The 23169-nt window shown below is 36.8% G+C and overlaps 2 protein-coding genes across 5 annotated transcripts; both read left to right on the top strand.

The window, feature by feature from the left end:
- Positions 1-5992: 5992 nt before the first annotated feature.
- On the top strand, positions 5993-16095 carry zap70 (zeta chain of T cell receptor associated protein kinase 70). 4 transcript variants are annotated; one of them, XM_077584414.1, is made up of 13 exons: positions 5993-6066; positions 8775-9216; positions 10998-11158; positions 11253-11391; positions 11479-11557; positions 12089-12111; positions 12234-12273; positions 12448-12625; positions 12699-12905; positions 14136-14328; positions 14825-14965; positions 15042-15154; positions 15254-16095. In XM_077584414.1, the coding sequence occupies exons 2-13, from the start codon at positions 8812-8814 to the stop codon at positions 15363-15365; spliced, it is 1791 nt and encodes a 596-aa protein (XP_077440540.1). In that variant the 5' UTR covers positions 5993-6066; positions 8775-8811; the 3' UTR covers positions 15366-16095. The 4 variants fall into 4 exon arrangements, with proteins under 4 accessions (XP_077440540.1, XP_077440543.1, XP_077440542.1 ...); XM_077584417.1 differs by having other exon boundaries at positions 12466-12625; XM_077584416.1 differs by having other exon boundaries at positions 6034-6066; positions 8734-9216.
- A 211-nt stretch (positions 16096-16306) lies between these two features.
- mob3a (MOB kinase activator 3A) lies at positions 16307-22875 on the top strand. The gene is made up of 4 exons (XM_077584421.1): positions 16307-16456; positions 17887-18434; positions 20005-20207; positions 22485-22875. The coding sequence occupies exons 2-4, from the start codon at positions 18017-18019 to the stop codon at positions 22512-22514; spliced, it is 651 nt and encodes a 216-aa protein (XP_077440547.1). The 5' UTR covers positions 16307-16456; positions 17887-18016; the 3' UTR covers positions 22515-22875.
- Positions 22876-23169: the final 294 nt, after the last annotated feature.

The following is a 23169-nucleotide window of genomic DNA, read 5'->3' on the forward strand; positions in this document are numbered from 1 at the left end:
TTGGCTCAGGTAGCTGCTCCCAAAGCAATGAACCTTACCCCATCCTCACCTGTGAACAACCAAGCCTTTCAGGGATGCTCCTTTTATACCAAATCATTACACTCACCTGTTTTTAACCTGTTCACCTGTGAAAGGTTCCAAACAAGTGTTTTGTTGCCCCAGTCCCAGCTTTTTTGGAATGTCAATTGCAACAATCAAATTCAAAATGAGAGAACATTTGCCAAATAAATAAATAAATAAAGTTAATCCGTTTGAACATTCCATATCTTGTAGTGTATATTCTATTGAATATAGATTGAAATGATTTGCAAATTATTGTGCATGTATTCTGTTTCTAATTACATTTACACAACATCCCAACTTCTTTGGAATTGGGGTTTGTAAAAAGATTGCCAAACATTTGCAAAGCCTAAAAAAAAATTCACTTACAGGTGTGTTGATATAGGGAGACCGAGGCTAGTGCAAAGCCTAAAAAAAATTCACTTACAGGTGTGTTGATATCGGGAGACCGAGGCTAGTTGTCACATTGCAATTTTCTTCTCCACCAGAGGGCGCAACGAAAAAGTGGAATACTAGTTTTCTTCGTATAAATGGTCAGGTTGTGTACTGTCTGAGAAGAGAATAGCACATTGTGAGCTGAGATGAGGCCGTGGCTCCGGCTGTAGAGACGGTCGTCCAGTAACCAGAAGGTTGGCTGTTTGATCCCCACTCTCCCCAAGTCACGTGTCGTTGTGTCCTTGGGCAATGCAATTCACACACATTACCTCGAGCGCTACTCACACTGGTGTACGGAATGTGCAAATTTTTGGTGGTGGTCGGAGGGGCCGTAGGCGCACACTGGCAGCCACGCTTCCGTCAGCCTGCCCCAGGGCAGCTGTAACTACTTAAGTAGCTTACCGCCACCACAGTGTGAATGTGCGAGTCCATGAATAATGCATCTGTTCCATTGTAAAGTGTCTAGAAAAGTGCTATATAAATCCGATGCATTATTATTATTATTATAGTTTACAGTTTGCGCAACGGCTATGGTAAATGCACAAGATCAATGATAAACAATTTTTCTGGCTGTAAAAACAAACAAACAAAAAACAGGAGAACAAGGATAATTTTGTCCTTATTTTAATGGTTTCAAAATCTATCTTACCCCATATAGCGCGACAACTTACCCATTGGTGGGGCAACATGTCACATGTTCCCTCTCTCTATTTGATGGCTTATAATTCTGCACTGACACAAAGTATGAAAATTACATGAATACAAAAAATATACCTAAGACTTTGGTCTTTCGTCTGGTATGCATTTTGTTTATATATGATGTAATGATTCCAAGAAAGATTTAAAAGTATAAAATGTGATAAAATAACCCCCGGTCTCCCCTATATTTTCCACATCTGTGAATCCCGTGGAGTTTCAGCCTACTTCGGGCTTTATTTTCGTGACTGGTGAAAATCTGGCACATTGCAAATCATCATGGAAGCGGGTTAGTCACGTTGAAAAATGTAGTTTGCACCGTTGTGGATGTGAACACATCCCATTCCATTTCCCGGCAATTAACTCCTCTCTTTCCCGTGGAAACAATACCAGTCTCTACAGATGGAGACTTGGAGACGCTGTCCAAAAAAGGAATAGTATTGCATGAAATGCATGTATTCATAAGTCTATGGTCCTTTTGATGGCCACCACATTAGTTCAAAGTTTGATTGATATGTCATCCAGGCTTGGGGCCCTTGCAGTCAAAACAAGAGATGCAGTTTGTTGACGTCATTCAAGGGCATAAGATCATGGGAGTCTCACAAACATTGCAGATGACGCAACAGGATGATAGACTTTAATGCCATTCCTAAGGTTTCATCAGGCAAACACACCCTTTAAAAAACAAGCTGAAGTTTGAAGTTCCTGACTTATGAGTCAGTTAATATACCCAACAAACAGACAGCAAAAGAGGAGTCCCTCTACTTTGTCAAATTGTCAAATTGAAGGCACAGAATATCTAATATGCATAGATGTCTAGTATAAAGCTGAAGAACCTTACCTTTCAGGCCCAACAAGGCACAACACAATTTGCCAAATTCCCAAACACAGTAAACTTCACTTGCCTTGGCAGTTGGTACAAAGATGATGCAGCCTCTGAACTAAAGGGCTGGCTTAAAGGAATGGTAGTTATTACAAAAAGAAACGGCCAGCAGGTGGCGGCAGTGTATAAGAGATCAACCATGGCCACGTTGCAAAAAAGCTTTCCCCCCAAGTGTTTTCAACAGATTTGTAAATAATGATGAAACTTAGCTATATTCTAATGCTAATTGCTGCAAAACAGAAACAGATACAAACATAGGCTACTTTTTTTTTTCCTGATGAAAGAATAGACTCTAATCTTTCTTTTGGTAGGTTCCTTGTTTGCATAGCAATAGAACAGCGAGCGAAGGGGGTTGCTTCAGTGAAAATGGCTGGGAGTGAATGAGTTGATTATTATTTTCCTACATTTTACCCCAAGAGACTGGCCCACAATTTAGAGAGACCAGTCCATTAATCCAATTCGAGTCGGACTGGGTCAAAATGCCAGGGCTGATTTTTTTGTGCCAGTCCAGCCCTGGTGGATAGCCTGTGCTTGGGAGTACTACTTTGTGTAGTCACTGTTTAAGAAACATAAAATATAGTATTAATAAATCAAACAGGGTACCATATAACGCTTGGAATAACCATGAAAGGGTGGCAAATCCTTTTCCCCTTGATTCGCCCACCCCTTCATCACATTGACTTGTTGAATGCAGCAAGTTCAAATGCAACAGCCCTGCCATAAATTCTTCCTTTTCAAAGACAACAAGAATGAAGCCGGAGATTACATCTGTGAATTACATGTACTGTACTGTTGACAAAGCATTCTTGCTATAAAATAGAATAATACCCATTGAAATGTTGAAATCAATTTAAATGAAATCTGTAAAAATATGTGTAGTTATCGCCCCACTTGTTCATATTGCAGGGCTTTCCTTTATGTCATCCACTTTTCAAATTTTTAATATTCAAATATTGAACACGGACATTATTAAATTAACTTCAAGTGAACATTTAATATTTGGTAGCATAATTCTGTCCCTTGCTTGCAATAACTAGCTTCAAAGAAATAATGAGTTATTTAATATATCTAAATGTAAATATCATGAAATGAAAGCTGGAATTCAATTTTTGTTCTCATCTTTTGATCTGAAATCAACATATCTTCAGGTTACAATAAAAACAAATGAACTGACCTTGCTGTTCCAATACTTTTGGAAGGGACTGTAAATTTAATTTATTAGTGATATATATATATATATATATATATATATATATATATATATATATATATATATAAATTCTGAACTATCTAGTGCTAATAGTACAGTTTAAGAAACCCAATATCTCTAACTTAATGTTAGTTGTGTCTGTATCCCTTGTCACATCCTCCTCCAGGACTTTTGAATATAAATTCCAATAATGTACTCTCACCGTGACAGTGTTTGAAAAATAATGACAAGTATCACCAAATCTAAATGTGTTTTTCCAAACTGTTCTCAAACATACAACCTTCCAGTTCCTAATCCATGTAATATCCATTCATTTCCATGTCTGCAGTGTACTGCTTGTCCCACCTATCCCAATAAAGTGCAGTGAGACACTGCCACCAAGTGACACATTGTTGTAACATCAACTTTTATCAACTGTCTCACTATTTCTGTTACTAACCAAAGCTCACAAAGAAAAGAGTTGGTCCTCCATTTAGCTATTTGTGCTATGACTATTTTATATTGGCATAAAATGTTCAACCTTACAGCACACTTGCCTAGAGGTTACCAGTTACCACACTTTCTATGTGCCGTTTACAAGAACTCTATTTGAAAAGTTAAAATTGCTACATTCGCTATAAAAATAAATAAATAAACGCTCACAATTTTAAAATGTCATTCATGTTCGATTAATGCCTAATATGGAAACTACATGGTGGGCCATAAGTTATCATACTAGTGCTGTTAAAGTTTAAAAGTTAACTATTTAATTAATCACAAAAAATGTATCGCATTAATCCTTTAATTGATGCATATTAATCACGCTCTTAATTTTGACTGCAGATGATCTTTAGCTGGCAGCGCACAGTTACGTTAAAGGTAGCACAGGTTGTGTTGGATCAATAAACATAACTACATGCATTAAAGTAAAGCATTTAATAAATGTTTGCATATGACATTTAGAATATTTATTCATGTCAAACTATTGGGGTAATTTTTCCCCATTTTAAATTATGCAAGTAATTAACTGATTAGAAAAAGAAGAGAATGAGCATGTGCAGTGGATAAAAGTTTTTGAAGACATCCTCATAACATTAAATCTAAAAAAAAAAAAAACACATAACAGGTGCTCTTTAAACTTGACGGGCAAAAAATGTTGATAAAAAAAATCCTTTTTAATTAAGCGATTAATCCTGATTAATCAAAATTCTAAAATGCGATTTAAAAATGTAATCTTTTGACAGCTCTAATATGTAAGTAAGTTACAATAGGCTATGTATAGTTTGTATACCTATGATACCAAAAATACCTAGTATATCTGAAACATAATTTTTTTTTGTATTACAATGTGCACTTTCATATGAATTGAAACCTATGGCCCAACCTGTATAGTGGAAGTTCCAAAGATGAAGAGTCTCTTCGAAGTTGCTGCTTGACCTCCAATTTGTACAGATTTTAAAACTATTTCCCCATACAAAATATTGTAAAAAAAAAAAAAAAAAAAAAAGAATTTGTGATAGCATTAATCAAACGTGTTAAATGCGCAGATGTTTTTTTTAAACTAACATTTTAAAGTTCTTACCTATCATGCAATTGTAAATTGAGGTTGCCAGTTGCTACCATGATTTTTTTTTTTCACAACAAATGCCTTTCCTGACACAATCCACTCATTTTGTAATTATTTATTAATTTATTTATTTATTTATTTTGACCAGATCTGGGTATTGGGGGCTGACTGGGATTCAAACCTACATCATGAATGCAGCAACACATACTACTACATTACTGGTGCTATTGTAAATGTACAGTGGGTATAAAAAAGTCTACACACCCCTGTTCAAATGCCCGGTTTTTGTGACATTGCTAAGAACTGTATGTCCTTTCAATATTGATGAAAAAAGAAGAAAACTGGTCAGAGAGGCTGCCGAGAGACCGACACAACATTGAGGGAGCTGCAGGAATTTCTGGCACGTACTAGATGTTCATGTACATGTGACATCAATTTCCTATTTTCCTGTCTTCATTTGTTTGTGCTATGGGGTAGGGTGGGAAGATGGTAGTGTGATGTTACAAATAAAATGAAGTGGGTGGGGAGGTGGACAACCTCGAACTCTCCCAAATTCATGAGGGAAATGTGTTATGGTTCGATGAAAACGTTTTGGCCATAATTCCAAACGAACTAAAAGGACATAACACCTACAGTGAAGCATGGTGGTGGAAGCATCACACTTGGAGGGAATTAAGAAGAGGGCTTTTTTCAGGAGATGCCCTGATAATTTCCCAATGTTGGAGCCTTTTTGCTAATACAAAAGGGTAATGCAAATATCGTTGCATTTAAATTTAAAAAAGCCCAATTTGCGGCAACACACATGCAACCAGGTATTGCACATTTCTAATTATCCCCTTAAACGATTGCATTTTGTTCACATGATTTGTATAATTTATAGGTCACAATAATGGTGGAATAAAGTTTTGACAGTTTATATCTTAATAAATGGCATTTAAACTGGGGTGTGTAGAATTTTATATCACATACTGTTTATACATACATATATTTGCTCACAGTCAGCAAGTGTTTTGGTTTATTTTTTTGTTTGCATCTCAATGTAGTGGCATAGGTTCTATTTGTTATTAGGGAATTAATAATAAACAAGTGTTCTCATAAACAAATATATGTAGCGTTAGTGTGTCTGCAACACCGACTTTCATTCCCCTGCTGACGTGACAGCACCTGACACTACACACATCAGCAGATGCATCCTATCACTCAAGCAACAACCTTGGTCTACTTTTGAAGGAAGAAGTAAGTAACTTTTGTTACTTTTTTTTTTACTTTCACAATATTTTTTATAATTTACAAAAAATAATTATCATTCATCAAACCAAGAGCAGCACCATTCCAAACAATGTGAATTAATCATCTTTGCATTGAAATTAATATTTGATTCCAAGTGTACGCATTTTAAAGACGTGCTCAGTTTTCTTGTTCAGTTCTCATTCAGTAATTGTGAATATGAGCGTGAATGCTTGTCTGTCTTTATGTAGCTTGTAATAGAATGGCAACCAGAAGTGTAGTCTAAATAAGATAAGCAGCATAAAAAAATGGATGGATGGACGGATGGATATTGGGCAGATGGAAGGATGGTTTGTGCTATTAGCCAACTGTATTAGAGTTTACAATTAGTGCATTGATATAAAACTCATCCCAGCGATACACAATGATGCTTTGGTTAGTGTCCTAGATGTGACAAGCAAAACAACCACAAGAAATTGTCCAAGATACAGTGTGGAGGTCATCATAAAAATGTAGAACACTTTCATGTTTTGAGGTTAACAGGTGGAAACGACACATATCAAATTAAAATCATTGGAATCTTTATTGTCATTGCACATGAAAACTTTAGGAACGTTACTAGTTTGCTACATTGTGCGATGTTTTCATTTAGCCAAGTTGAATTTAACTTTTTTGATTCAGAGCATGAAAATGTCAGACTAAATTTGGTACTGAGCTCTAAAATGTTTTTTCCCTCATATCAAGGTATACTGCAAAAAACAAATATTTTTTTAATGCCACATTACATTACACTAACATTCATCAACTTATATTCTTGTCTGCGTAGCAAAAAAAACATGCATTTGAAAATGTATATTGAAAATATTTATTGAATCTTATAGTAAACAATTAACAAAACAGCCTAAATATCTTCACACAATTAATTATGCACTTTGTAAATGTTTGAAAAATGCCAGTTAAGTCCTCCAAGGTCCAAAAAAATACCTTTCATAGAGTCCAATAATGGATTGTTTAATTAAAATGAAATACATATGCTCTTAGTTTAACAAAAGTTATTTTTGCCATTTTTGTTTTATTGTAAATCCCAATAATAATGTACTACTATTTAGCAGCTGCCGTCAATGTAAAGTTGAGTTGAGAAAACTGTATTTAAATATAAAAAGTTTTACTATTTGGTTGGTCTGACCATAGTCTTCTTTACAGTTTACACCTTAAAAACTGAAAAGTATAAGTGTGTACTGCGCGTGTAAGAGGAATAAAATAAATAATATAAAGGTAAAGAAAAGAAACAAACAAGCCTGCGTTTCTATGCCTTCTACGGACACAAATTACATTTAATTTGTGACAAATTATTGAATACAGAGTTCATAATTAGATTATTATTTTTCAGAAAATATAAAAAATAGACCATGAACAGCTATAACAATTCTTGAACTTTTAGTGCATTCTTAGCTGTCGTTTGTCCATGTTGCGGCTTCCAAAGACATTTGTTGTGGTAAAAAAAAAGTTGAAAAGTTAAGTCGCAGAAGATTCCTTCCTGTGGCCACTTTGTAGTTGTCCATTGCGGGTGTTGGTAGAGATTTGTATCTGCTGCTAGGAAGCTGAGGTTTTTGCACGACCCCTCATAAACATATCATACAAAATCACACTGCTTTGCCATAAATATATAATATTCTATCTTTATATACGGTATGTCTTTTATGCTAAATATGGAAGCAAGTCATAGTTACTATAAATTGTGTCTGTGAAAATGTTCTGTAGTAAAATCTATCAACGTTATTATTTTTTTATTTTATATTATTTCTGTTGTGTCTTAATATGCAAAAATGCTCGCAGGTTATCACAGATAGCTGGCGTTGGGCCAAAACATTGTGCCTCCAAAATGTGCACTTTTTAGATGACCCCAAAAATGGCAAGTTTGTTCAACCATTAACATTTCATCATCAAATAGAGCAAACCAATTTCAACACTTCCGATTTTAAATCATTTCTAAAAAAAAATAAATAAATAAATAACACCCACACTTGTAGAATGAGCATAATATAGACTTTTGAAAAAATATGAAATTTACCAAATTGCGACTTATGAGGTTTCAGAATGACGCCAGCAATATGCTTTTTTTCCTGGAAATGCACCAGAAATGTCATGGCAAGCTGTGGAGAATGACGCTGTGTCTGAGTAACACGGTATAATTTATTTTGGTTGAACACAAATTGTTTGTTTTTTCATCAAAAAGCACCTGCTCAACTGAAGAATTGAAATGTTAGCAAAAGGAGGCTGTGAGAGTGGACCACAACTTCCTGTTGTGGCTCTTGTCATGAGTTAGTCGCAGCCTTGCAGTGTAGGTGTTTTCTTATCAGCTATCACATCAAGTCAAAAAGTGCCTCGCTCTTTGTCTTTGCGACAGTGGCATTCCTGGAAAAAAGCCCTGCTAATTTGAATGTTTGAACCTAATGTTGGTTGAGCCGGAGGAGGTTCTCATTTACTGTCTCAGACTACTTTGCTTGAAAAACCAAAGGTAATTTATTCCCAAATAAATAACTGTGTTTCAGTATAATGAGACAATTTCAGTAGTGTGTTTAAGAGCGCTTCAGTAATAGTAGTGAGTATTGAAGTATTACAGTTGTGTAGTTTCAGTTGTCTGTAAAAGGCAATCCACAATTTTGTCACAAACAGACTCCTGCTGCCATTTATGACCAGCATATTCCTGATTCCAGGGCTCCAAAGACCAAGTGAACTCTCTGAACTTTCACCATGTCCACTGACCCTGCAGCAGAACTGCCTTTCTTCTACGGCAGCATCAGTCGCTCCGAAGCTGAGCAGCATTTAAAACTGGCCGGTATGGCCGACGGCCTTTTCTTGCTACGGCAGTGTCTGCGGAGTCTGGGTGGCTACGTCCTCTCTGTTGTGTGCAACTTGGAGTTCCACCATTACCCCATAGAGAAACAGCTTAATGACACTTATTGTATCACAGGAGGCAGACCCCACTGTGGGCCCGCTGAGCTCTGCGAGTTTTACAGCAAGGACGCTGATGGGCTGGTGTGCACGCTGAAGAAGCCTTGCTTACGTTCCGCGGACACACCGATCCGGCCCAGTGTGTTTGACAGCCTGAAGGAAAACATGCTGAGGGAATATGTGAGGCAGACCTGGAACCTTGAGGTTGGTTTCTACTGACAGACTTACACTATCTAATAATCGCAGACGTCTCGTTCATATCACTATCATTTTGCATAATTAACCTCCCACATTTGCAGTTGGCCTCCATAGTCTTCTGATTTGGCCATAGCCTTGGCTAATAAAGGCGTTGTTGCCATCTTGTGGCATACAAAAGCAATTACAAACTTTTTTGTTTGGCCGTCAATTGCAGATGTTTGCGTGTCACTGCATTTTATTGTGTTTGTAGAGTGTAGTGATGTCACATTTCAGTCAAGTCAAGTCAAGTTTATTTATATAGCCCTTAATCACACAAGAGTCTCAAAGGGCTTCACATGCCCACAGTTGACAAATATCAACGACATCCCCTAATCGAACCACATGAGGGCAAGGAGAAACTCAAAAAAGGTTACTGTATTAATTTGGGATTGGCTCAAATATGATAACTTTGTGTAGAAAGCAACACTATATAAGCTAAGTCCATTTACCAGTTACATCAGTGCAAACTATGAGCAAAATAATAAATGTATTTGTCAATTAATATCCATCTAGACTGGGTAATCAATTGAACTCTATTATCGCTGCAAAAAATATTTTTGATGCAGCTCCTGCATTGAATCTCACTAGATTGACCAATGACCATATTTAAAGGGAGAGCATGCAGAAATGTTTGTCATTTAGTGGTGAACTAATAGAATGTAACGACCTAAGTTTGAAGCTAGTGCGTTTGTAAGCACGCACACTACGGTGCCTCAGCAAGGCCACACTTCACAAGCCTACCACCAATTACTAAATTGCTAACTTGGTCTCCAAGTAACAGAAACATGTCATCCCACCTATGTAATACAATTAACATATATACGAGACCAACGAATATATATATATATATATATATATATATATATATATATATATATATATATATATATATATATACACTGTGTGCGTATATAAATATAAACAAATGTACGTTAATTATAAAAAAAAATGCACATTATTTAAAGGGAAAGAAATTTGTGACAATAATATGTTTTTGTGTCGGTGTGAATCAGTGGTAGAGTGGTTGTCTCACAACCCAGGGCTTGTGCGTTTGATCCCATGCCATTGTGACCACGTCGAAGTATCCTTGAGCAAGATATTGAACCCCCAGTTGCTCCTGATGCTACATCATCATTAGGTGAATTTAAAGCGTTTTGAGGGCCTTGTAAGGTGGAAAGCACTATATAAGTAAAGTACTATGCAGCCCCACTTGTCTAAATACAGTATTTGGGTTAATATTGCGTTAGTGGAATGTGAGTTAAGCAGCAAAATCAGAAGGCGGCCATTTTGCCACTTGCTGTCGAGTGAAGATGACATCACAGTTCCTCAGGTGTCAGGCATGAACCAATCACAGCTCAGCCTCAAGAAACAGGTGAGCTGTGATTGGTAGTTGCCTGAGCACTGTGTAACTTTGATGTCATCTTCAGTCGACAGCAAGTGGCAAAATGGCCGCCCACTGAGATAGATAAAAACAGCTGGATTTTGCTTCATAACTCATATTCCACAAATGTAATATTAATCAGAATGTCAAGTTTAGACTAGTGAGGTCACATATAACAAATTAATGTCAAGAAATGTTTAAGGTTGACTTCCCCTTATAAATTAAAAGTGTTTTTTTTTTTTAAATTAATGATCATTGAAAAATCAAAAAATATCTACACACTGTCACTTTAATGAAATAGCCAAATGAGTGTAGATTAAAGTAGATTATATGTTTTTATTTTACAGTCTGATTTTTTTCCACTCAGGGTGAAGCCATGGAGCAGGCCATCATCAGTCAAGCTCCCCAACTGGAAAAGCTGATCGCCACTATGGCCCACGAGAAGATGTCGTGGTATCACGGCAAAATCTCCCGACAAGAATGTGAGAGACTGCTTTATTGTGGTACACAACCAGACGGCAAGTTTCTGTAAGTAGCTCAGGGCGGTAACATTTTTCTAAAGTGTCAAAGGTCTGAAGCAACATTCCTTCATCTATCCCCCCATGTATTTATTATGTTTTAGGGTTCGTGACAGAGAAGAGTCGGGTACTTTTGCACTCTCTGTAATGTATGGAAGATCGGTTTATCACTATCAGATCCTCCAAAACAAGTCGGGAAAATATTCCATGCCAGAGGGATTGAAGTTTGACACTATTTGGCAGGTACCTACTGTACATGCCTTTAAAGATTTGTAGTTAGTCACACATTCATTTTGAGTTCAGTTAATCATGTTCTATTTATTTTACCAGCTGGTAGAGTTCCTGAAGATGAAACCTGACGGAATGGTGACAATTCTGGGCGAAGCATGTGTCAACAGAGCTGCTGGAAGTATTGAACATGTTTATATCTCTTTATATGTAAATTCATCTGAATGCAAGTACAGTATTTCATTTTGTATAAACTGTCAAAAAGACACAATTAAGCGGGACGTCAACCCAATCAGCAACTTTGATGCCATTTTCAGTGGCAAAATGGCCGCCACTGAGATGGACAAAAACAACAGGATTTTGCAACTTAAATTATACACCACAATTGCCTAATTAATCAGAATACTGTTTGGACCTGGGGATTGTGCATAGAACATATTATTATAAAATAAATAAACATTTTTGGGTTGACTTCACCTTAAATAGCTTAAAATGGAAATTTTGAAGAGGTACCTGAAGAAACTTGATTGTTAACACAAAGCAACAATTCGTGGTATTTGCTTTCAGTCAAAAGGGCTCTACTTTGTATAGACATAATTTTGTATGCGTTAGTTTTAATCCACTGTGCAGTACACTAATTTCGTTGCACCACCCACCCCCCCCAACCCTGTTTTGTTTTTACATATAAAATTCCTTTCCAACGAAAAATCAGAGCTACCTAGCCTCCCTGCAACAGTGAGTATGAGTTCATCATTAAGAGTTTAATTCCTCCTATTACAACCATCTTAATAAAATGTTCTTTTTCGTCAGACTAATAGAACCGTATTCTAAATGTCGATTTACTGTCATACTTGCAGAGGCGAACAGGCCCAAATAGCTACACACCACCACCTCGAGGTCAGTTGCCTACATTGCACAATTCTGAGCAATCTCACTTTATTGATGACATAATCTGTTTGATCTTCTATCCCAATAGCTTATGTGATAAGAAGTGAAAAAGAAATGAAAAATATTTTCATGACTGCATCAAGAGTTTCTGCATTCAAATTATGTATGTTTCTTGCTTGATAGCTACACCTGTGCCTGCAGATACTGCTCTTCCAATGGATTGCATTGGCTTTAACCCTTATCACAACCCCAATGACATTAAGAAGTTTAACATTCAGAGGAATCAGCTTTTTATTGATGAGATGGAGCTCGGCTCTGGCAACTTTGGCTGCGTCAAGAAGGGTGTCCTTGATACAGACAAGTGAGAAAACTATTGATAAACTGGAAACAAAGTTAGAGCTGTTCATGCCAAATATTTTCGTCTTTTCTATTAGGGGTCAATTAGATGTAGCCATCAAAGTGCTGAAGAGTGACAATGAGAAGCTAATGAAGGAGGAGATGATGAGGGAGGCGGAGATCATGCATCAGCTGAGTAATCCCTTCATTGTCCGGATGCTGGGGCTTTGCAACGCTGAGAGTCTGATGCTGGTCATGGAGATGGCTTCCTCCGGACCTCTCAACAAGTTTCTCTCCTCTAATAAGTATGTTTGAGTTCATATAGACCAGTGGGGCCCAACTTTTTTTTGCGTCACGGGCTGTTTCATAATGCATGCTTTTCATGGACCGGCAACCATTTGCCAGAGGGCTCTGAAAACATCTCCATCATTATGACTTTGCATTGTTTTTAAATTGCCAACTTTTAAGTATGTGGAATGAAAAACAAGGCAACAAAAGAGTACTTGAACATTTTTATCAACATATTAAGTTAATTTTGAACACAAAATAATATTACAAAAATGGCCAGCAGATGACAGCAGAGTGTAAGAGATCAACCACGGTCATTGTTGCAAAAAAGCTCTTATCCCCAATATTTTAAACTGATTTGTGAATAATAATGAAACTTAGCTATATTCTAATGCTAATTGCTGCAAAACTTAAACAGAAAGAAATATACTTTTTTCCTGATTAAAAAAGAGACTCTAATCTTTATTTTGGTAGGTTCCCTGTTTTATAGCAATAGAACACAATATTCTGTGGGCCTTGCAAAATCAGTCAAAATCCAGTAAATCCGTTGGGAGCGAAGGGGGTTGCTTCAGTGAAAATGGCTGGGAGGGAATGAGCTAAAATAATCGCCTAAGTAATTTTTTCAGATGTTTCAGGAAACTATATGCATCACGAGGAGATAATTTAGGCCCAAAAAAAAGTTATTTAAAAAAAAAAAAGGCTTAGGCAATTATATTTAAGAGGGTGGCGATATAATATATAATATAATAATAATGAAAAAATATATTTACTGATTAAATAAAATAATTATAAAATGTTTTTTACTCAACAGTACAACAAAGAAGAACAAGTAGAACGAGGAATAACACAATGAGCTATTTGAAATTTAATGTACCCTCAGGAATAATGACTACGCCTTAAAATGTAAACATTAGCATTTTTAAGATATATCGTGTTAGCATCATTGCTAATTGCACATGTTTAGGCTCCGTCTGTCTGTCTGTCTATCTATCTATCCATCTATCCATCCATCCATCCATCCATCCATCCATCCATCTATCTATCTATCTATCTATCTATCTATCTATCTATCTATCTATCTATCTATCCATCCATCCATCCATCCATCCATCCATCCATCCATCCATCTATCTATCTATCTATCTATCTATCTATCTATCTATCTATCTATCTATCTATCTATCTATATATCTACCTATCTGTAAACAAAACACGACCCTCTAATTCTAATGTCACAATCACTACAGGGATACTGTATCAGTGGAGGACATTGTCAACCTAATGCACCAGGTGTCGATGGGAATGAAATATCTGGAAGAGAAAAACTTTGTGCACAGGGACTTAGCAGCTCGAAATGTCCTGCTGGTCAACCGACAGTTTGCCAAAATCAGTGACTTTGGGCTGTCCAAGGCCCTGGGAGCAGACAGCGAGTACTACAAGGTACAGACGTCCAATTGTTTTGAGGAATTCTAACCTCCCCATAGGTTATCACCATAAGGTGTTATCTTTATAGGGTAAATACTAAACTTGTTTCCTTTTGGCCCTTATTTACTGACCCTCATCTGAAAGGAATGTGGAAATCACATGACTGAATCACTGAATGAGAGGAAGTACAGTAATATTCAACAAGACTTGGAATTTTCTTCGAAAAATAAGAATTTCGCCAATGTGTGCTTTAAATTTATTATACTGATTATAATCCATCAAGGGGAATTTTTTTTTTTGACGCTTTTGACAAAAGGCGCTTCAACAATAGGTAGGTAAACTAGCATGTCCCCAGCAACTAGTTGACATTTTTTGTCTGCAGCGAAACTCAAACCATGTCCCTCCGGTTCCAAAGCCCAGGTCATTACCAATGAGCTATTGTCAATCCAATGAACAGTAAAAAAAATAAAAAATAAAAAACTGTAATTTTGGCATATGCAACCCCGAACAGGCCCGTTCCTCAGGACCATGGCCGCTGAAGTGGTATGCTCCTGAATGTATTAACTTCCGCAAATTCTCCAGTAAAAGTGACGTGTGGAGTTTTGGCATCACCATGTGGGAAGCCTTCTCGTATGGAGGAAAACCTTACAAGGTACAGTATATGCAGCAGTGTCACATAATAGAAACACTGGATCACACAATGGTGTTGTGTTCTGTAATTGGTCTAGAAAATGAAACAAGTGGAGGTGAACAGCTTCATTGAAAGTGAGAAACGCTTGGCGTGTCCAGCCAAGTGTCCAGATCGAATGTATGCAGTGATGCAAGAATGTTGGAGATACAAGTAAGAAAATCTAATCAAAATTATGTTCTTTTTTTCCCCCCTCCATTTTAAATCATCAATTTACAGTGTGCTTTGGGTGCTTCTTTCCTTTCTCACCAGACATGAAGAGCGTCCTGATTTCAAAAATGTGGAGGAGACCATGAGATCTTACCATTATTCCTTATCAAAAAAAACTGTGGGTGGTGCCACTGATGCAGAACTTAACAAGTAGACATAAAAACAAAGCACATTCTGTCCCATGGCTACACAATGTATCCATTCATCTGATCATTAAACAAGCAAAACAAAGAGCTATTTATGAGCCGTGCCTTAACTCTGGCAGTGATACAGCTAAACAGGCCTTGGTGGTGATAATTAAGCATTTGCAACATGAGTGTGAAAGCTACATGTATCCTACATAAGCATCTCGTCTGTTTGAATGTATCTTTGCATTGATGTTTAAACTGTTCCTATGTTTTTCCCATTCACTTTATAGCATAGTTAAAGGTCCTTGGAATTGCTGTTTGATGCGGCCTTCTTTAATTTGAATGAACAAATGTTATTCATCATTAAAGTCATAATGTATGTGAGATATTACAGAAACAAACTATGAGACTAAGTCAAAAGCAAGGAACACAAATTAATTTGCAGCCAGTTCAATATTTACTCATATGCAAAACATTTGTTTGTCAAAGAAGGGTAAAATGTGGGTTACACTTCTGCAAATACAATATGACTATGAAACCTAAAGTACCACCATTTGTTTTCCAGCTGGACTAGTTTTGCTAATGTAACCTTTGTTAGACTGATAGGCAAGTTTATCTTACGGAATTTTACATAATTATTCACAAATTCACCTGAATAAACAAACATTGATAGGCTTATGTAAACTTTCAATGACACACTAACAACTCTAAAGCAAATGTAGTTAGTTTAAAGAGTATGCTTATTGTAGTTTACATGTTTTTGTTTTTGTATTTTTTTTTATTGTGCGTTGGGGTCTGTTACTTTTTGTTGGGGCAGTCAGGCAATGTAAACATCTAAAAGCCATTACTTTGAATGTCAATACCGGAAGTTGTAAGAACCCTAACTGTAAATCATTGACGTTACTTTTCGTTTGAAAGGGAGGAGTCTGTCGCTAGCTGGCGGTTGTCATTTACTAAAGTGTAATGTTTGTGGAATTTACAGTAAATTTGCAGCATGAATGGCACTACGCATACGCGTTTTAGTATTTATACGTTATTGATATAACGGTGGCAATAGATTGCTGGCAACTTTGGACAAAATATCGAAGGAAATTGGCGGAACAGGAAGGCGGAACAAGTAAGTTCAGAAAAGTGTCTTTCCACTGCGATTTCGTCATCGTCTGATCTGCTCTTTGATATACCGACCATTTTCTTTCGAATATATGCACAATATGATACGTACTCTGTTGAAAAGTTAAAAATAATTGCCAAAATGTCTCGATTTGTCAGTTCTTTTCGAAGCAACAAGTCCAACCGCGTTAGCTAACCTAACAAAGTTGGTACAGTCGTCATGCGCCTCGCTGTTTAATCTCCTGCTTTCATGTCGGAAACAATCATGGAATTTTTTTGACTACGTATTCAATAGACTGCATTTACCAAACGTGAAGATTGGATTGTTACCATTAAATCGTCGAGAGGCAGTTTGGCTTGGCTTTATTGTCATTCCGAGCATTCTTTAGTTTCACGGCAGGATTAGTGCTTGAAATAGGAAATGAGTCATTGTGTTGAACGTAAATGCAAGCTTTCCCTTTTACTATTCAACTTTTTACTTTGAGAGATCGGTGAAAATGTGTATCCAAATGTTTCCCCCACCCCCAGACGTTTTTTTTTTACTATGATGTTGCGGCCGTATTATTATTTTATTAATTCCCAGATTAAAATATTTTGCATCCATGAAACACGCATGCAAGATTAGGCCTGTCAGTGTCAAAAGTGGGACACAGATGCTGATGTTGTGCAATCTACACTAGTTTATCCCAACCTTTACTGAGACAAAGCATCCTTTTAACATAAAAAAAAACATCACAGCACACTATCAAGCATACATTTAAAAACATATGACGACTGAAATTATGCTTTGTTTTTGTTGTAAACTGAATACATTTGGGTTTCAGATGAGATAAAATTCCATCATTTATTTCAAGATTGTTACAAATTATGATATACATCTATAGATTGTTAAACAACTCAGGACAGAGCACCTTTTTGTTTGAACCGACCCACTTTTTAAGTGAGCAAAAGTATTGGAATATGTGACTGATCGGTGTTTATAGTTGCTCAGGTGACACTTTAGATTGTTTAAACTATTGGGTGCTTGTTTTTGGACTTGGTTTCACCTGTGAAAGATGTAACGCCATGAGAAAAAAAAGATGGAATTCTGACCTTTTGTCTAGCATTCATCTTTTAATCTGGAGCCCAAACAAAGGGACTGTACAAGAGAATTTATAAAAACTTTATCAGTCTGGCACATAAGGGAAATAAAAAACTGAACATAAATAAATGTTCAAGAAAAAGCATTTGTTAAAGACTAAATGCACACAGTCTTAACAGTTTTAAATGCGCTTGCTAACTTAGTCTTGCTTTATTTTTTTTGCTATTATAATAGTTGGTAATATATGTTGTATTATATTTGTATTAAGAGATTCTTTCGTGCACCGCACTTTGAGAACCGCTGATCATTCAATAACTTGGCTAACTACGCTTTCTTTCACTTTCCTCTCATTACAGAACGTAAACAAGCACCCCCAAAACAGCCTTAAATTAATTGCAGTTGGCATAAACCATCTTTTGACTGCTTCCATTATAACAGTACCTAATTCACCCCACGTGTTGAAAACTAAGATCCCGGCGTGCAACCATGTCCATGGCCCTGAAACAAGTTTTTAACAAAGACAGGACATTCCGGCCCAAGCGCAAGTTTGAGCCCGGCACGCAGCGCTTTGAGCTTCACAAGAAGGCCCAGGCCTCTCTCAACGCCGGCTTGGACCTGAAGCAAGCCGTGCAGCTCCCACACGGAGAGGACCTCAATGACTGGGTGGCCGTCCACGTCGTCGACTTCTTCAACCGCATCAACCTCATCTACGGCACCATCAGTGACTCCTGCACCGACCAGACCTGCCCCGTGATGTCTGGCGGGCCAAAGTACGAATATCGCTGGCAGGATGAGCACAAGTACAAGAGGCCCACCGCACTTTCGGCCCCCAAATATATGAGCCTGCTCATGGACTGGATCGAGGTACAGATCAACAATGAAAACATCTTCCCTACTAATGTCGGTAAGTGTTAAAACAAGTTTCAGATGGTCATAAAGTCCAGAATTTGAAATTGTGGTTATTACAAGCTATTAAGAAGTTTTCATGTTTGCAATTTAAACAAGTTAAACACGATAAATTCATTCACTACTCAATATAGCATGTTTTTTTTCCTCAAAATTTTTAACATTTTCCAATCATATTTAGAAAATGTCTGATCTTCTTTTGCAAGGTAAACTAAATATTCACTTGCCACACTCATTTTGTGAGAGAATTCTGTCCCGTCTTAGGGCATATATTATACTAGATTTAACTAATGATGAGTCAGATAAAAGTAGGGATGTTCGATACTTTTTTTCAGACCAATACTAGAGTACTCAGCTCTTGAGCAGTCACCGATACCAAGTACTGATACCACTAATATGTTTTATACATAACCCCCCCCCCCCAAAAAAAAAAAACCAGACAGATCATTTTAAAGTAAGTTCTATATATCATAATATAGCATTTGCATGACATTAATGGCAGTTATATTTTATAATTTCTTGTTCATGATCGTGAAAGGGCCACAAGACATCTGTCGATACAGGTATCGGATGCCGTTGCGAGTACCACACACTAGTTGGGTGGGTTATTTGTTAATAAACAATTAAAAAGTTAGATTTCAATGAGATGTCCCATTTAAGGTTAGAAGCGATATTTCCAAGATGAGATTGTTGACTGTTTTCTTATAAAATAATGCCTCCGACTTATGTTCACTTAAAAAGAACATTAGAAGAAGGAAATAAGACATGTAGAACTGTTGCATAAAAATATTGCCTGTAGAGCTAATAGAGATTCTATGATGCTGACAGTTGTATATGTATTCCATTATGTTTAGTGTTCAAAATAGTCCAAACAAATTACATCACATCTTGTTATGGATTGTGTTCACCTTTGAGATGCCACTTTACAGTTATATCTTTTCTAAATAGGCTCTGTGTGTGTAGTTCCTGAAGGTGTGATAACTAATGCCTCACTTTGAGCACAAAATCCATTTTTTTCAGTAAAGCATAATGCCATAAATGTGCAACATATTTCAGCAAAAATTTATTATAGAAAATAAGATTGGAGCGAGATGCAGCTATGCACTCTCGATAGATAAGATGGATGTTTGATAACGCTACAAGGCTACATTCATTGCATTGCTGCCACTGTCCTGTTGCCATGGTGTTCTCATTCTCTATTTGTGCAGAGTCAGAATTGTTGTGGCTTCGCATTTCAATCATCACAGAAACAAGCAAGCAAAGGATTCGTAAAGTAGGTCACGCAATGTACAGCAAGCAGCTATAAGGAGGGGGAAAAAACTGCCACTCATGCCCCCTGGAAAAGATTCTTAGAGATATTGGATTGGGTGGGAGAAAAGGACGTCCTACTCCTAAATGAGTCACACAGCCTTTCTGGACAAATTGTGATCCTTTTGCTTGAGGCATGATGCAGGCTGCCTGTGTCAACAAGAACAAGCTATGTGATCACACAAAGTGATTTTGTTTTTTTGTCAAATATTCTCAACCACATGCTGTTAATTCCTGTCTCCCCTTTGTGTGACCCCAAGGTACTCCATTCCCTAAGACCTTCATGCAGGTGGCTAAGAAGATTTTATCCCGCCTGTTCCGGGTGTTTGTCCACGTCTACATTCACCACTTCGACCGCGTGAGCCAGATGGGGGCCGAGGCTCATGTCAATACATGCTACAAGCATTTCTATTACTTTGTCACAGAGTTCAACCTCACAGACCAGAAAGAGCTGGAACCTTTGGTAAGTTGAAAGGATGGCAAGTCACATGACACCAGACTGCAAATTTGTTAATTTATACATAACTTCTCTAAAAGAAATGATTCCAGCTTGCGCTGGAAGAAACAACTGCATGCTTGTTCAAGTGATACAATGGAGTTTTTTTTCTCAAGTAGCACAATTCAGAGTCATGGCAGAGTAAGAAGAAGAAAAAAAAATGCACATAATCATATTTTCAGGGCAGAATCAGGTCTCTTCCAACTGTGGATTTAAAAAAAAAAAAAAAAATGCCCGTATCGGATATGTTATTATGAAGAGTTAATTTTGGTTGATTTATTTCAATTTGCTATAAAAGATGTTTAAAATAATTAGTCAAAGTAAAGATTTAAGTAAATAAGCATCTACAGTGTCTGTATCAAAAAGATTAAGAAATACATGGCTATTAAAGCTCCTCTTGGTAACAATTAAAAAAATATATCTTTACAATAGCCTTTTTATCTGACCATTTATTACTGATTTTTTTTTAAATTTGTATATTAACACATTAGCTGTTCACAATGGGAACTCCTGCAAGCCTCTGGCCAATAGTTTTCAGACAGGATTCGGGTTCAAATTTCCCGCCTTCTGTCTGCGGATGTGACGTCAAGTGCGTGTTGTGTTTGTGAAAAAGGGAAATGCAGTTACATTTTTCAAATGTGGCAGTACCAATTCGAAATTAAATTTTCTGCGTTTAGTAGCTTTAAGTGAAGTTCTATAGAGGATTGTTGTATTTTTGTGTATTACAGTGCTACCTTGAGACGCGAGTGACCTGACGGCAATAAACTCAATTCTACTCGCTTCACAATTGGGAACAGTTGGGAAAGCATAATTTGCTGGCATTTGACTAAAACCTCTTATGTCACAATTTGGTAAATTTTAGATTTTTTTCACAAATCTTTAGGCTACTATGGGTCGGTCCACACATGTGGCTGGTATTTTTACAAATTTTGACTAATAAAAAGTGTTGAAAATGAATGAAAATACTCTCCTTTGAAGATGTAATGCTAATTATGAACAAACGGGCTATTTTTGGAGTCTCATGAAATTTTATGACTTTGGAGGAACATTGATTCCGCCCAAGCCAGCAATATAATCTTTATCCTCTACAAAAATGACTATTACATCAATTAGGCTACGTTTACAATGCAGGTCAGTTGTGATTTTTACTTTTAGTATTTATTTTAAACCCACCCCAAATCAAGTTTCCTTTTTTTTTTTTCATCATGCAATGTTGAACCGTACAATTCACATTTTTTTTCCCTCAAATCCAACCCCGGCCTCTTTCATATATATATATAGAGAGAGAGAAATCAGATACAAAGCCGATGTGACTGAAGTTTCCCAATCAGATTGCGCTTATCCAAAGTTTGCAAAAGCCAAATATGTGGTACGCATGGGCAAAGGAGACGGGCGTGCGATACTCACAATCGTGTTTGTATCTCGAAAAAGTCACTAAGTCTAGTGAGTGGCAATTTTATATTTGACTTTAATCCCACCTGAAACAAATCATAAGTGAACATTTGTGGCGATATGAGATGGTTCATTTGTGATGTGCGTATCTTAAGTCTCCATGAAATGAGTGTCTCGTTACCCGTCTTGCTCCGCTATGAGGACCTAGGAAATTGCAAATAGATAAATGAGATGAAACATACAGTATGTACTTATGTAAACACTGCAGCATGCATACATATTACTTAAAGGGCACTTTCAATTTGCATTAGAAGTCATACAGGATTTGTTTTTGCAATGTGAAAAAAGTATATAAAAAAAGTGGATTTGACAAAAATAATCTGAATTGGGCATCATGCCCTGTAGTGTGAGCATTAGGGTTGGGCGGTAAAATGGTAATACGGTATCCCGGGGTGTCCAAAAATGGCAACGGTGTCACTTTCAATACCGTCATTAAAAAAATATATTTTTTAAATGCAACATATAATGACCTATTATGATATTAAACAATTTTTTGATAACACAACATTTGTAGTTGTGTTTTCAAATTAGTAATACTATAACAATATTACTATAACAGTTTAAAATTAATAGTAAGCTGTTAGTTCACAGACCGCTCATAAGACGGGGCAAAACTAAATGACCAGTCGGCACAGCTCGGTTAAGCGGTCCCCTAAAAAAAAAAAAAATGCAACTGCTACAATTTGGCAGCAAATGTTGATGAGGCCTGTATGCAAAATCTGCATGAGGACTGTAATGATGTGAGATGGAATATACTTAGCTGTTGTGTGTGCTTTTGTGTGTTTTCCACAGAAAGAGATGACCTCTCGGATGTGCCACTGAGAGGGGCCAAGCTGATCTGTGGATGCACATGCCGGACAATCACATCCGTCCATCAATTTGAAAAAAAAACTGCAGTTGAGATTTTAAATGACAAGTACATTCATAAAGAGTCTATTTTTATATTTAAGTACTGTAATCTATTTTAGCTACAGACTGTAGGTTTTAACCACGGAGCTCAACTTGTAAGTGGAACCCAGAAAATATTGTATCAGAGCAAGTATTAAGCGGTCTATGTTATTTGAATTTCAGATCATTCCAGCATGCTTTCGCTTTTTTTTTGTCCAACATAAAAAAATGGCGGGGTTCGTACAGCTGTATGATGACTTTGTTGCATTAAAAGTTTGTACTCCATTTGAGTGAATCTACCGGTCCTACTTTCTTCATGTTTACTTTTAACTCCTTGTGTGCATTGTACAGACACCAAAGTCACCGGCATTAAAAGTGGGTTCACCTGCACAAAACAGTGAACACAAGTACGCACATTCTACCCTACAATGATGCTTAGTTTTTTTTTTTTTTTATCTTATCATGGCTAAACAAAAGCTTAAACTCTACAGTGCATCCTGAGGAATCAAAGGTCACAGGCCATTTATGTGCATAGATGTCGCCAGATTCTCTGAATCTTTTTTTGATGTTATGAACAGATGATGAAATT

This window comes from Vanacampus margaritifer, chromosome 13 (assembly GCF_051991255.1).
Source record: "Vanacampus margaritifer isolate UIUO_Vmar chromosome 13, RoL_Vmar_1.0, whole genome shotgun sequence".
NCBI lineage: Eukaryota > Metazoa > Chordata > Actinopteri > Syngnathiformes > Syngnathidae > Vanacampus > Vanacampus margaritifer.